The sequence below is a fragment of the Lactuca serriola genome, chromosome 3 (assembly GCF_051521515.1).
Source record: "Lactuca serriola cultivar US96UC23 chromosome 3, Lser_US96UC23_V15, whole genome shotgun sequence".
NCBI classification, from domain to species: domain Eukaryota; kingdom Viridiplantae; phylum Streptophyta; class Magnoliopsida; order Asterales; family Asteraceae; genus Lactuca; species Lactuca serriola.
In genome coordinates, this window is record NC_136410.1 from 238430327 (window position 1) to 238446354 (window position 16028).

Sequence of the window (16028 nt, forward strand, 5' to 3'; positions counted from 1 at the left end):
CGACATTTCAAAGAGCGTTTGCGCACTACAGAGAGAGAGAGAGAGAAGCAAAACCCTCGAATTCCCCCTCTCATCATCTCGATTTCCAAATCCGTTCCTGAAAAATCTTTTTTCGAATCCATTTGTGTACGATTTGGGTCAATATTCCTGGTTGATCAACTCGAAAAGATATTCTAATGTCAGACAATGACAAGATCGCCGTCGCCATGGCGGATTCATCGACGAGCTCTCGGTCGGTGACGCAGACAGTGAACGGCTCTCACCAGTTCGTAATTCAGGGCTATTCGTTAGCGAAGGGTATGGGAATCGGGAAACACATCGCCAGTGATAATTTCACGGTGGGAGGTTTCCAATGGGCTGTATACTTCTACCCCGATGGAAAAAACCCCGAAGATAATTCCACTTATGTTTCGCTTTTCATTGCGCTTACCAGTGAAGGTTCCGATGTAAGGGCTTTGTTCGAGTTAACTCTTGTAGATCAGAGTGGGAAAGAGAAGCACAAGGTTCATAGCCATTTTGATCGCTCTTTGGAAAGTGGTCCTTATACATTAAAGTACAGAGGCAGCATGTGGTAGGTTTTTTCTAACATTCTATTTACTGTTATTCCCAAGCAACTTTGTAATCGCCACTCAACTTTTCTTGTTCTATGTTGATTGTTGGGTGTTCTTGATTAGGGGATACAAGCGTTTCTACAGGCGACAATTGCTTGAAACATCAGATTATCTCAAGGACGATTGTTTGAAAATCAATTGCACTGTGGGAGTGGTGGTTTCTGCAACAGATTGCCCTAGGTTACATTCAATCAGGGTCCCAGACTCTGATATCGGATCAAATTTCGGTATGTTGCTTGAAAATATGGAAGGTTGTGATGTTATCTTCAAAGTGGGTGATGAAAAATTTCATGCTCATAAATTGGTGTTGGCTGCTAGATCCCCTGTGTTCCGGTCTCAATTCTATCAACAAGAGAGAGATCATGATGACATTATTATTACTGATATGGAGCCTAAGGTTTTTGAGGTAATTACACTATATCATTGCTAACACTTTTTTTTTGGGATTTAATAATTTAATCTATCACACAAATAACGAAAGTTGAATTATTAATTACACTTTTCTGTTGTGCAACAGGCGATGCTACACTTCATTTACAGAGATGAACTTACAGATGAATTGGTGGCTTCAAGTTCATCCAGTGAACAAAATGTATCCGATTCAGTAGTAGCCAAATTATTAGCTGCTGCTGATCGATATGATTTGACTAGACTCAGAAGGATATGTGAGTCGCGTCTCTGCAAGGGTATATCCGTAATTTCAGTTGGTAGAATTTTAGCATTGGCAGATAATCATCATGCTATGGAGCTTAAAGCTGTTTGCCTAAGATTTGCTTCTGAAAATCTTGCAGGTATATCTATCTATCTCTTCTTTAATATGGGCAATGTACTTTAATTTCTTCCCATAATAGCAACATATTTACAATTTTGTGTTTTTTTAAGTTTTTTTTGCTGATGTGGCATTACAAATGGCAAATAAGTATAAAAGGAAGTGTTGCCATGTCAGCATGTTTTTACTTAATGTGCAAATTAAAGATTAAATCCCTTGACTTGTTAATTGTTATAACACTTAAACATGGTATCTTTTTCAAGTTAAAGTTTGAGTAAATTACATGAATTGTCCCTGTGGTTTGGACCAATTTGCACGTTTCGTCCCTGTGTTTTGTTTTTCACTCGGACCATTAGTTAGTTTTAAACTTGCAGACCTAAAAAGACTATAATGCCCTTATGTATTTCTTTTTTAAAATTTTTGTTTTTTGTTGTTGAAATACAGCTGTAATGAGATCAGATGGGTTTCAGTATCTGAAAAGCAACCACCCAGCATTACAATCAGAGATTCTGAAGACGGTGGCTGGTTGTGAAGATGGGTATAACAGTGGCGGCAGTGGTGGTGGTGATGGTGGATGTAAATCCCGGAGTGTTTGTGCTCAGCTTTCAGATGGCGGAGATACTAGCGGCAGGAGGGTAAGGTCCAGGAGTTGATGGGTTTTGTTTAGTGTAATGAGGTGGTTGTAATTGTATTACAAGGAAATATAGAAAAGACAAGGCGGTGATGGTGGCGGTGGTTGGTGGTGGTGGTGGTGGTGGTGGCTGATCGGAAAGTTGTATGACATGCAGGATGTGTTGTGAAGTTTATGCTGAATCTGTGTATAATTTTCATTCTCACTTGTTTCTTGAAAGAACTTTGTCAAAATTGTACACATGAAAAAAGTTGTAGTGGAAAGTAAATCTAAATCGTCTAATAATCTAAATGATGATAAATTTAAACTGAATTGTTTGTGTATAAATGGATTTAGGTTATGTGTTAGTGCTAAGAGTTAAATGAGTAGCATAAAATATACAGCTAAAAGTGGAAAGGTCAGATCTAAAGTTGTTTTAGATGTAATTTTTAGCATATACAACTTATAAAAAAATGTTATTGTTTAGAATAGTATAATTATTATATATAACTAGATAAGGAATCCTACATTGCGGGGTTGGATTTACCACATGAAACACACAGAGAGCAAGATCAAGTCTACATGTAATATTTCCATAATCTTGTCTCTCAAACTGCCTTGTAGATTCTCAATTTGGCACGTCATTGTTTGTGTTAACATGGCTTTGATCTTCCCGTTGAAATCAAACCAACCCAAAATCTCAAAATCTAAAGCACTTATTAGCCAGAAAACAAATATTTTGATGACTCCAACAATTTGGTTTGAGGAAGATTGATTTACCCATTTGATCGTTCATCTTTTTATCAAGAATTCAACTCCATGATTCACCAACACCAAATAAATCACTAGTAAGTTTCATAGCACATTTGCAATCTGTAAAGAAAACCAATCAACCAATCAAGAATTAGAAAGCAACTAATCACATACACCACTCAATATTGAGTTAAGTCAACTATGAGTTAGATTTGGGTTTGGAAAAGTTGAATAAGGCCTTATGGTATACATACCACGAATGGATTCGTGGTCTAGTTGGCCACGAGAAAAGCTCGTACACACCACCCCGACATTCCGTGGTCGGGCATGGTCGGGATTCTTCGTGTTCCCGACGACGAATTCAAACAAAGAAGGTGATTGGTGGTTGGTTTTTTTGGCCGTTGAACGGCTATTTTGCTTTTTTTTTTTTTTTTTTTAAACTCAATTCAATAACATAAATGAACCTTCTATTTTCACCAAAACTTACACCACATTCTAACATTCATTCTCTATAACCACAAAACACATATACATGGATTCCACAAAACATATGGAATTTTTAAAAACTTTTGACTCGGATGACGACGTAGAATTCTTCGAAACATTCTTTAACGTTGTGCAACACATTCACAACGAAGAAAGTTCGAATGCTGCTCATACAAGGGCGGTTGTCAATCGTGATCGCCAAGCCGCATACGACTTATTGGTACGTGATTACTTTGCCGATAATTTTCTTTATAACAACGACTCGTTCGAACGTCGTTTCCGTCTGAATAAGGCTATATTTTTACGTATTAGTAATGCTTTAGAATCTCGTTATGATTTTTTCAAACAAAAACCCGACACTAGAGGAAGAATAAGTTTTAGTAGTATACAAAAATATGCGGCTGCTCTTAGGTATTTGGGATATGGTATAACATTTGATGCATCTGACGAATACTTGAAAGTATCCGAGAGGATCGCAATTGAATGTGTAGATTGATTTTCTGCATGTGTTTACGAGGTTTTTCACGAAAAATATTTGCGCAAACCTACTTAACGTGATATTGAGAGATTATATTCGGCTCATGAAGAGAGGCATGGATTTCCGGGTATGCTTGGCAGTCTAGATTGTACGCATGTGGCTTGGGAAAAATGTCCAAATGCATGGCGTTGTCAGTTCACTCGAGGAGATATAGGTGAACCAACTATCATCCTAGAAGCTGTTGCATCTCAAGATTTGTGGATTTGACATGCCTTTTTTTTGGAGTAGCGAGGTCTAACAACGACCTTAATGTACTTGGCCAGTCTCCACTTTTCAACGATATTTTGATCGACAAAGCACCTGATATGACGTTCACGGTGAATGGGTACGCGTACAAATACGGTTACTACCTTGGTGATGAGATATACCCGGATTATTCTACATTGATGAAGGCATACTTAGTTCCTCGAAGTGAAAAGACAAAGTTGTTTACAAAAAAACAGGAATCGGCGAGAAAGAATATCAAGAGGGCATTTGGAGTCCTTAAGCAGACATGACATGTAGTGAAATATGCTACACGACTCTGGGATAAAAAAGAATTAAACGAATGGTTCTAGCATGTATTATAATGCATAATATGATTATTGAATATGAAGGTCGAGCGATTTGCACGTATGATCCGAACGACGTTGTCGTTCAAATTGAGGAGTTCGTACCCGGAACGAACGCGTTTTTAGAGCGAGTTGTTGTAATTCATAACAATGAAACATGTTTCAATCTTTGAGAAGACGCCGCGGAACATTTGTACCAACATAGCATGAACGATGATTAGGTTTTTTAAATGTATGTTTGTTTGTTTTTTAATTAATATAATGTTTTTTTTTCTAGATTAACTAAGTAATGTAGTTTGAAGTTGTATTTTTATTTTTATAATTAATGAAAAACTAGTTTAAAAAATGAATGCATTTTAATTATAAAAAATGTAATTTTATTATATTTTTGAATTTAAAAAAATAAAAATAATGATGTGGAGTGGTTTATTAGTGGTAGGTATTCCATGTTAGTGGTAGATGAATGTGATGCTAATGTGACACCCACCACATATGTGGTATGTAGTGGATATAAGGAATGACCTAAGGTAAATGCAAAATAAGAAGGGGGAAATCTAATCAATTTCTCTAGTTATATATAATAAAAAGAAACCTATGTATGAATAGTATATTTTTGCAACAATAGTTCTGACTTTTAGATTTTTACATAATTTTACATTATTGTTATGAATATTTTATTGGTCTTTTGAGTTTTGACCATTGCTAAAATAGTTTGGTTTTTAGGCTTTTGCTACCATAGCTTATTTGATATTTTACTTATGTGTAGAAAAATAAATTATAAAAGTTGTATTTGTAATTTAATTACAAAAAAAGTGTTATTTTTATTTTGTTTTATTTTATTTTTTTGTTTTTGTATGTTGGCAAATCTAGTTAGTAATATTTAATAAGTTGATTATTTATTAACAATTTAAAAGACATCTTCATAGTTGGTCCCACCTACGTGGATTCCTAGAATACTAAATTCAGACCCCAAAATAGGATTGGGTGAGGATTCAAAATTCGGTGAGGACCATGAGGACAAATATGGACTTTTAATATAAAAAAAAATGTGGCCAAGATAATTTCACATTTTTCTTTTTTTAATTAATAGAGGATGTGGCGCGACTTTCCTTCTTTTCCTCTAAAAGGGCAAAGTATCCAAGGATATAATAGTCAATTTTCGTTTCTAAAGCCCTAGATGAACTGTGAAGCGCGGCTTTTTTTTCATCTTATTTCCTCAAGAACATCTTTGTTAACTCAAAATCCTTCATGTAATCCCTCGTCTGATCTCATAATCGTTTTTGAATGTTCGTGTTCTATCCTTGTTTTTGTTCGATTTGAAGTTATTGAAGCAGGTAAGCATTCTTTTTTAATTTGCATTGTTGTTGTTAGAAAAGTTTATACATGTATATTGAATATAATATGTAAATGATATGTGATTTGTTATGATAAACCCTAAGTATAGTTACGATTTGTGATTTTGAAACCCTAGTTTTCATCTCCCTGTCAATTTGAGCTTTAATATAAATGAAATTGAATATTGAGATTAGTTATTTTACTTTTTTTTAGTTTGAAAAGATTTATGGATTAAGAAGTTAGATAAAAGTATCGAAGTGAAACTTAATACAATGATCTTCACAACATGTTTGATCTAATGTCTCAAAGAAGCATCTTGGAAAATTTGAATTTTTAAATATTTTATTACTTTTTTCATTTGTTTATATATATATATATATATATATATATATATATATATATATATATATATGATAAGTACTTATGTAGTTTCTTATGACAATTATCTTTGGTTTTTCTTGAAATTAACTTGTTAGACATAGTTACAAATACATTTAAAATGTAAAACATCAACAATATTGTTGTCCGTATCAATATAGAATTTGTATCAAAACTTTATGTATGACATAGATCTATGATTTTAAGTTCAATGAGTGATATATATATATATATATATATATATATATATATATATATATATATATATATGATTTTAGATCTATGATTTTAAGTTCAATGAGTGATATATATATATATATATATATATATATATATATAAAGTAGAAAATCATTATGTTATGATTATATCTTATGAGAACATCATAACATAAAAATTGTCGGTGAGGTTACTACTAGCTGCTATATTATTGGGATAGGAATAACTAAGACTTTTAATAACATTGAAAAGTCATTGCATCTTAATTTTCATTATCTAAACTGCCTTTCATACAAATTTTAGGGCCGCTAAAAAGGGTAAAGTGTCAAAACAAAACTTTACTTTCATTTATCTGTTTATTGTAGTATACTACTTTCAACTCTGGATGATTTTGATTTGTTGACAACTTGTAAGAAGAAAAAAAAACTTATATTAAAGGTCATTTCCATAATTTTGAAGTAATAGTAATATTGTTTCAGATACTCATTGTTGTTGTGTTATGGTTAAGTAACATTGTTACTTGGATATGTATTTTTTGTTATTAATTGTAGGATTTTCATTGTTGTTTGGTAATGTAGTTAAGAAACAATGTTACACGGATATGTTTGTTTGGTTGTTAGGAAGTTGGTTCATATACATTGTTAGTTTTTAGTAATTGTATGACTTGGATAGTAAAAATAGTAGATTTGGGTATATGATAGAATTTTCTGGATTGTGTTTAATATGCATTGTGTTGTAGAATTTTATTTTGTATTTTTTGGTACTTTGTTACTCTTTTACTATAAAGTTGGATCATATATTGTTAGATCCTAAAACTTTATGAGGTAAAATCATATATTTAATAAGATTAGTGATGCAAATTTTATGATCTATAATTGTAACATCCAAATTTTCAAACCAAATTTTTCATTTTAATTTCATATAAAAACCATCTCAAGAAAAACCATAATGTCAAATACAAATCCACATCAAAATATCAGAGTGTCCCAAATTATCCAGTAGCATAATCTTTAGGCGAATGTGTACAATCAAGCCTTCGCTTTCCCGTGATCCTCAGAAGTATCTGAAAACACATTTAATCAACAAATGTAAGCACAAAGCTTAGTGAGTTCCCCAAAATATCACAAACATCACAATACATATAACAACTATGGTTTATCAGCAACCCTAGAGACTACCCAAAGTCTCAGTGGGAAAATAGCACACCCTGTGGGTTATCAGCAACCATGGAGACTACCTGAAGTGTCAGCACATATAAAGCAACATAAACATAGTAATAGCACTCAGACCCAACTGGTCATCATGTGTGTATATATATATATATATATATATATATATATATATATATATATAACTATTCTACGAGAAAGATAAGAATAAGTGAGGAGACTCACGTGATACTGATGACTGATAGAACTCACACCTAAACTGTCGAAACTAGATGCTGCCTAATTAAATACACCAATTAACCTTAATTAATAATTAAGGTATTTCCCACACACACTACTAAGCCCAAGACAAGTCTAGTCCACACTTAGAGTAAAAGACCGTTTTGCCCCTAAAAAATCCCTCACAATCCACCTAAGACACAAGTGGTCAAAGTCAACAAAAGTCAACGGTCAAACCATGAATAGTACGCCCGACGTACTCACTCTACATGGGGCGTAGAATGCAATACGAGAGGGACATGCTCGAATTTGCTTATGCTGGGCGTAGCTAGGCGTACGTAAGTAAATCTCAACACTTCCTTATTAACGTCTTAATCATTAAGACATTCATTCCAAACTCATATCTGGCCCTTAAAGAACGTCCTAATCCATAAAGTCCCTGACTTAAAGCCTTTGCATGGCTAAAGAGAGCTTAACCTTAGAAACCCTAACTTTAACATCACCAAAATCTCCAAAACACTTACATGAGAGAAAGAAGAAGGTTAAGCTAGCATTTTTATGAATCAAAACACTCTAAGACCTCTGAAAGGATAGCTCAATAGCCCTGGAGTACTCCATACTCACAAAGATCCAAGTCTTGGGACTAAAGAAACATAAAACCATGCAAAACAAGATCTAACAACATAAGTACCAAGGTTTGAACTTTATACCTTGAAAAGGTGCACAAGAAGATGAAGATTCTGGATCTACAAGATAAAATTCACCACCACCTCTTGAATGATCTTCCTTATAACACAAAACACTCAAGAATCACTTTTCAAGCTTCGAATCTCTCATACACAAGATAGGGTTCGATTTTAGGGTTTGGAGGATATGGAGGTTGTTCATAAGAAAGTCTGTGAGGGTTATGATGCTAAAATAGTGTCCACAACCCAAAAGATTAGGGTTTTGGTGAACACACGAGTACGCCCGATGTACACGTATGTACGCCCGTCGTACTCAACTCTTGAACTGCCCAAAGATGTTAACTTACGCCCGACGTATAGATTTATATGCCCCCGCATAAGGGCCTTTTAAGCAAAATTTTAAAACACAAGGACTGAAAAAGGATATTACTTGGCAACGGGAGTTACAATTCTCCCCCACTAGAATCAGACTTCGCCATCAAAGTCAGCCTCAACGAACAAATCAGGGTAATGCTTAAGCATTTCAGCCTCGGGCTCCCAAGTCCACTCTGAGCCCTTCCAATGTTGTCACTGAACCTTGACCAGGTTCACTATATTGTTCCTCAAGGTCTTCACATTCCTATCAAAAATCGACATCGATCTCTCGATGTAATTCAGGCGATCATCGACCTGAATGTCTGTGACATCCCTATTTTCACAGAAAGAAAAGACCGATTTTGTTTATGCTTTATATAAATCAGAGTACCTCTTTTAATAAAAATGTTGTGGAATTTGTTCCCAGTAAAACATGATAAATATGTTATCAAAACATTTCTGAAGAAAGTATTTTTACTCATTTTAAAACAATTGGGATGCGATCGTCAATAAAGAAACATAAGCATAAACAACACTTACATTCATTATCACTAGTGATTTATATCTCCTTAATCTCTCAGTGTAATGTGACTTCATATCAACACTTGTGATATAAATAAACTGAGTGGGTCAGGCTGGGAAACCTAGTGAGTACATAGGGTTTTCAACCCACAATAATATAATTATTATGTTTAATCATCAAGCAATTAACCCAATTACCCATCCCCATTATCTTCTTTATTCTTAAGGATCTACTCTAAGAATCAACTATTTCTCGTTCACTCATTCCTAAGGATTATCCTAAGGAATAGGCACAAAATCCATCGTAGCCAGGGTTTACTCAGCGGGCACTAAATCCTTAGTTACCGAGGTTTTCTCAACAGGCGCTAAATCCATAGTCATCGGGGTTTATCTCGTTTATTGATAGTATCGTTTTCGAGATTCCACTCGCAATACATGTCAATGGGTTTTTAGAGTACACCGGTGAACAAATCGTTCACAACACCTACAGGTTGCGAGCCTGCTAGTGTTCCACTGGACTGTCTTGAATAGTCCGTGGTTGTCATCCTTACTCTGCTAGATGATGGGGCCATCACTTGGGTCATCGTTTGGCTCATCGTTTTGGCTCATCGTTTTGGCTCATCGCTTTGGCTCATTGCTTGGGCTCATCGTTTTGGCTCATCGCTTTGGCTCATCGCTTGGGCTCATCGTTTTGGCTCATCGCTTTGGCTCACCGCTTAGGTCATCGCTTCGCACCATATTTTATCACTCATATATCATCGCTCATCTTTCATCGCTCATCATTTATCTCACCTCTAATCTATCCATTTTTACCCAACACATTTTGTAGTTATAAAATACATATACAGTTTAAATCATTTAAAACGTGTATAAAATCGTTCATCCAACATAGACAACAAGTATTCAGACAATATGCACACATAGCATGTAATTTATATTAAATACTTCATATCTATGTGTAAGATGAAAGTAACTATGCACTCACCTGGGAAGGTGGTGACTTGGCACTCGAACACCACTTCGTTGCTCTCAACACAATTTTCCTCAGACAAAGCCTAGTATCATTACCACTAGAGTTTAGTCTAATATTTGCCGAGACTAATTAATAGTCTGGCTATTATTACTATTATATAAGTGTTAAAAAATAATTATATAATCCATAATAATAGCCCAAATACTCCTTATAAGGTCCTAATAACATTACTATATTGAAACATAAGCTATATTAAAGATAGGGTAGGCATAGCTCACTTACAGCGGGTTTTCTCGAAAACCGGGCTTCGCTGGAGCAGCGTTTCCGAGCCGAAAAGCTCTTTTCTTGAGGCTTCGGGAGCCTCAGGGCTTCCTTCGGGTGCTAGGGGGTTTACCTAGACTTTAGGGGGGGGGGGGGTTAGGGAGGTTAGAGAGAGAAAGTGGAAGAGGAAAGGTGTGAGAATGAATGGAACCTGACACCTCTATTTATAGGCTGAATTCTTGATGGACTCGCCGATTCGGTGCCATGTGTCATCACCTGAAGGCTTTTCTTGGGGAGAAAGCCTTGACCCATATTCAACCACGTCACCCTTTTTGCAGCAGCACCCTGCCGACTTCTAAACCCCGTAACCTTCGCATACGACCTCCATTTTCTACGTTCTTCTTTTCCACGCGTAGCTAAAAACAAGATATACAACTTTCATTTAGACTCCATTGGCTAATTCTCGACTGATCTTAAATTTAACTGTAGGAGGAGATTATATTGTTAAATGTCCGCGTAAAATTCATAACTTCTACATCCGGACTCCTTTTTCGTCTGTCTTTTTATCGTTGAGTTCCTATTAATGAGATCTTCAACTCTCATTTAGGTCGCGTAGGCTAAAAACCGCTCGAACTAAAATTTGAGTTTCGGGTCGTGCACTGTTATGCCAAATCTTAGAAAATTCATAACTTCCTCATACGAATTCAGATTTGGGCGTACCTTTTTTGTATGTTATGGGTCTAACTTATACTACAAATTTTGTTTAAATCACTAAGGCTAATAAGTTCTCTATCGTAAATTCACTATTTACGTCTCCCGGTGTCGTGCCATATTTGCTGTAAAACTTCGACGGGCCATAACTTTTTCGTTATAACTTGGATTTCGGCATTCTTTATATGTATGGAACCCTTGAGAAATATTCTACAAATTATTTAATATTATTTATTCTAAATAATCTTTTGTCCTAAAGTCGTTTTCGACCCCTATTATCTCTAAATTGACTAGCCCAGATCTACAGGCGTTACAATTATCTCCCCATTAGGATGATTATGTACCAGAATCATCAACAAAACAGGACAGTATAATGACTCCATACGTTATCTCTTCATCCTAGGTACTAATCGTAAATCCCTCGTTTCTTCGAATGAGTATCTAACTCTTGGACTCCTTGACTGTAGGCGGTGCTCGATCTTGCACTTGCTCGCTATCACATGTTAGACTCCAAATTATGACCTTCAGGTCACAATCTTGATCCTCTCTGGATTCGAACATAAGATAAGTTCTTTTATTACTACAATGGAATGATGTGTCATATTCTAATGACCTATCATCGTAGAGTCTTCCAGAATAATTTCCTTTATGTTCTAATCTCATCTTAAAAGGTAGCATTTCTAGCTACAAGAAACCGTCGCGATACCTCTACTGATTGCTTTGATTAATTCTTCAGGCTTAAGTCAGGTGCTACATCGAACTTGGTTCTCGGAACCACGTAATAGACTCCTCGTAGTCGGACACAATTTGGTATGACCGCTAGGTTCGGAATAACAACAATCTTCTTAGTCATTACCGAAACAATGATAACGACATACTTGAATAAAATGGTATCAATTACTAGCTTCTTGGTAACCTTGTGACTTTCCCTGATCCAAGTGCGAGTCCTGTGCTTCCGGTAGTATAGGCCTCTACTACTGTAACAACCGAAAAATACAACCAATTTTAAATTTTTCAAAAACATCTCGATTCCAATAATTCTTTACAAAAATGTTTGCAATACAAAACATTTATCGTATCCCCAGAATCATAACACCACGAAATCATGAGGAGCGGTACGATCACGCCTTCGCCTTGCCACGATCTCCTGAAGAACCTGAAAAACATGAAACCACCACTGTAAGCCCGAAAGCTTAGTGAGATACCCCCAAAATACCAACCACAAATACCATACACGCATAACATGCCATAACATAACCGATCATAGAACAGCCATGCTCTCCGGGTCTACTGTGTGACTGGTCCGCCGCACCGGCCAACAGTCCACTTGGTCCACCCTCTGAGTCTATCCGCATACATCGAGTCTGCAGTGTGATTGGTCCGCCCGTTCCCGGGCCTTCAATCCACCTGGTCCACTCTCTAAGTCTACAGTATGACTGGTCCGCCCGCACCGGGCCTTCAGTCTGTCTGGTCCACTCTCCGAGTCTTCGGCACATCTGGTCCGCCCCTATCGGGACCTACAGCCTATCCGGGCCGCTCGCTGGGCCTACGGGACAACCGGTCCGCCCTGGGTATCTTGGCCTACTGCACATAGCAGGACCCGCCTCAACCCAATTCCAGTCCAAACATCCTTGTGCACATATGCATACAATCATCTAACAATTCACAATCAATAAGCAGATCAACAGATCACATAACATACCACCATCCTAACCAGGATACCGACCCAACAGGTCACTAACATAGCATCTCCCGATCTCTCAGGATACCGATCTCAATCAGGTCTCTAGCATATAGCATCCTAACTCACAGGATGCAAACATGTCAAAGCAGTAACATAATAACAACTACCCGGATCTCAATCCGATAAGGGTCGGTCTTGGTGCCTTAGACCCCGTTGATATAGTGAGGATAACTCACCTCGAAACTGCCGACTGAACAGATAATCCAAGCTACTCCGATCACTGATACGACCTACACCACTAGCCAACCACCAATGCACTGAACTCAAAACAATAATCAACAATTACTAAAATACCCCTGGAAACCACTGATCAACCCTTGGACAAAGACAAGGTCAAAGTCAACCCCTGACTGACCCTACTCGCCGAGTCAACCCTATGACTCGCCGAGTTCCCATACTCAGAACTTCTCTTAACCCGCGACCTAACTCGCCAAGTCACCCCGAGACTCGCCGAGTCCAACAACTCAAAGTCCACTCGCACACAACTCACCGAGTCATCCCTTGACTCACCGATTCTCGACTCATCCAGAGAATATCGGAACTCTTCGACAAGACTCGCCGAGTCCAAGAACAGACTCGCCGAGTCTAAGGCTATCATCAACCTACTCGCCGAGTTGTTCATACAACTCGCCGAGTTCCAGGCTATCTTCATCCGACTCGCCGAGTTGTTCTTCCAACTCGTCGAGTCCCAGCTCATCTTCAAGCAGCTCGCCGAGTCCACCCATGTGACTCACCGAGTACCACCGATCTGAATCCACTCAGAAGCATTCCAGGCCATGCAAATGATCCAAAACATAGATCTAGCCTTATACAACTCATCCATCACGTAAAGTGGCAAACTTTACGTGAATCAAAAGAGATCTAGGCCTTATTCACTTATAACTAGGGTTTGGGACATGCAAGCTTCACTAAACACTCCAACACAGGGACTTTCATGCTCTCTGATTCTCCTCCCATCCAGATCTGAGGTAGCAACCTCAGATCTAACCTCTAGACTTCCATTTACATCTTTAGACAAGATCCCACAACCCCAAAATGAAGAAACAACATACAATCAGTCCAAGAACGAGATATTACCTCCAATGGACGCCCCAACTGCAATGTAAGTCGAATCCAAGGAAAGCCCCTTGCCCCAAACCTTCAATCTCACAAAATTCCTTCAACAAACTCCTCTAATGCTCCAAACACACTCCAATCTCCTTCAATCGCACTTTCTAGGGTTTCTGGACTTCAAAGGGAAATAAAGAGGCTGGGGGAAGGGTATAATGTTCTTTAAATAGGGCTCAACCCCGAGAATTAGGGTTTTCTCCACTCAGCGCCTACTCGTCGAGTCCATCTCATCGACTCGCCGAGTCGGCTATTTAACACGCGACTAAGTCACGACTCCACTCGCCGAGTCCATCCATGGACTCGCCGAGTCACTCTTTCCTCAAATAACACTTTTAGCCCTTCAACTCTACTCTTTCTATTTCAGGATGTTACAATTCTCACCCACTTATATTAGGCTTCGCCCTCGAAGCCTACAGCAACTCAATTCCAAAGATACTTCCGCAACGCGCCACTTAGCCTCAACCAGACCAGGTCCTCAAGGCATACCTAAACGAAACTCGAACGCACTTTCCCTTACTCACGGTGTCTTGACCACCGTCTCAACTCGGGCACCGGATTCACCCTCTAATAACTTCACTTAATCATTGAGTACTACTCACAAAGCAACACTGCTCCAACTCACAGCCATCACTCGACTCATAAGGGCTAGAAAACCATGAGCCATCGGATCCCCGGTCCGAATCTCACTCTATCCATTCCGTGACAACGGAAGGACCCATTCTCTATCTCAGAGCAACTCCCACGAGTCCTCCTCTTACAAACACATACACATGTTGAACTAGCTCCAGCATCCTCAGGTTTGGAAAACCCGACACACTGATGACACCCTCAAACATCCCCCAGGATGAACCACTAATACATACCCAATGCCCTGATCAGAATCACACTGAGAGTCCAGGACTCTCTCCCTGCATCCTTTCCAAGCCTCTGGGCTCTACACCTGCGGAATTCCTTCCGCAACCTCAGCAGACATCCCAAACCGGATGGGCTCCTACTTCACTGCCGCGAACATGATGCTTAAAACCATACTCGAAATACTCTAATCATAACTCTGCTCTGCAGCTTTCACTTTCGTGAACTTGCACTCCCTTTCGGAGTTACACACCTTTCTCTCTTCCTTTTCCAAGGAATCCACTTGGCCACATTGCCACTCCAACGCATGCCACGGTGCTCGCCCAATGCGACACCACCCTTTTTGCGTACCTACTATCGATCCGAAACACATGCTCTGGCTCTCATCACAGGGGCTCTCAAACCCATGCACTATCTCAACTCATCAAGATCACAACCCGGGGCCAGACCTTCCAATGCAACACACTGCGACATTCCCCATACCATAACCTCAACAGATCCATCAATACCTACAGAGTCTTCAGCATGACTGGACTGCCTTACCAGGCCTTCAGTCCATCTGGACCACTCTCTCAGAACCTTCAGCCAATCTGGACCGCTCTCAGTGCCTTCAGTTTGGCTGGACCATTCTCCGAGCCTTCGGTCTGACTGGTACGCCTTCCGGCCTTCAGTCTATCCGGACCGCTCAACTATCAACCAACATTCCAAGCTATCCCCCCTCGGGATTCCTCCCATGCATACCGTTCTAGCCCTCTAGGGGTTCCGAACTCTATATCCATCGCACATACTAGATCCCGGCCGGCTCCCAGGCCCTCCACAATATTATGCCCTAGGTCTGTATCCCGCCCCGCATGCCTGACACTCGCTCCTATCAGCCTATACTCTGGGCTGACAGAACACTGCTGGATTCCAACAACTAAGCACCCTCAAATACTCATCGATCTCCCGGAGAATTTTCCAATTCTTCCCCACTTAAAGCACTGACCAACAACCACCGGTCGCCATTAACGACCTTCCAGAACAATCCACACAAAGAAAACACTTATACACTGACTGCTTATCACAATCATAAACAACCCTCAGCAAAACACATTTCCTCACTGATCAATCCGCTCAAAAGAATCCGATCTCCAATTACCCTCTCCACGACTGCAGATGCCACCGGACATTCAACCCGAT

At 38.7% G+C, this 16028-nt stretch overlaps 2 protein-coding genes across 2 annotated transcripts; both read left to right on the top strand.

Moving 5' to 3' along the window:
• On the top strand, positions 1–2279 carry LOC145093751 (BTB/POZ and MATH domain-containing protein 4-like). Its single transcript, XM_079031993.1, has 4 exons — positions 1–571; positions 675–1017; positions 1129–1402; positions 1825–2279. The coding sequence occupies exons 1-4, from the start codon at positions 177–179 to the stop codon at positions 2031–2033; spliced, it is 1221 nt and encodes a 406-aa protein (XP_078888119.1). The 5' UTR covers positions 1–176; the 3' UTR covers positions 2034–2279.
• Positions 2280–3275: 996 nt separating this feature from the next.
• Positions 3276–3725, top strand: LOC145096107 (uncharacterized). The gene has a single exon (XM_079033874.1). It carries the CDS (start codon positions 3276–3278, stop codon positions 3723–3725), a length of 450 nt encoding a protein of 149 aa, XP_078890000.1.
• Positions 3726–16028: the final 12303 nt, after the last annotated feature.

Bases quoted from the DNA above. Each gene is read 5' to 3' on its own strand.
- LOC145093751 (XM_079031993.1), top strand. From the start codon at position 177: ATGTCAGACAATGACAAGATCGCCGTCGCCATGGCGGATTCATCGACG. The intron at 572-674 runs GTAGGTTTTTTC...GTTCTTGATTAG, and splicing joins AAGTACAGAGGCAGCATGTG to GGGATACAAGCGTTTCTACA. The intron at 1,403-1,824 runs GTATATCTATCT...GTTGAAATACAG, and splicing joins TGCTTCTGAAAATCTTGCAG to CTGTAATGAGATCAGATGGG.
- LOC145096107 (XM_079033874.1), top strand. From the start codon at position 3,276: ATGGATTCCACAAAACATATGGAATTTTTAAAAACTTTTGACTCGGAT.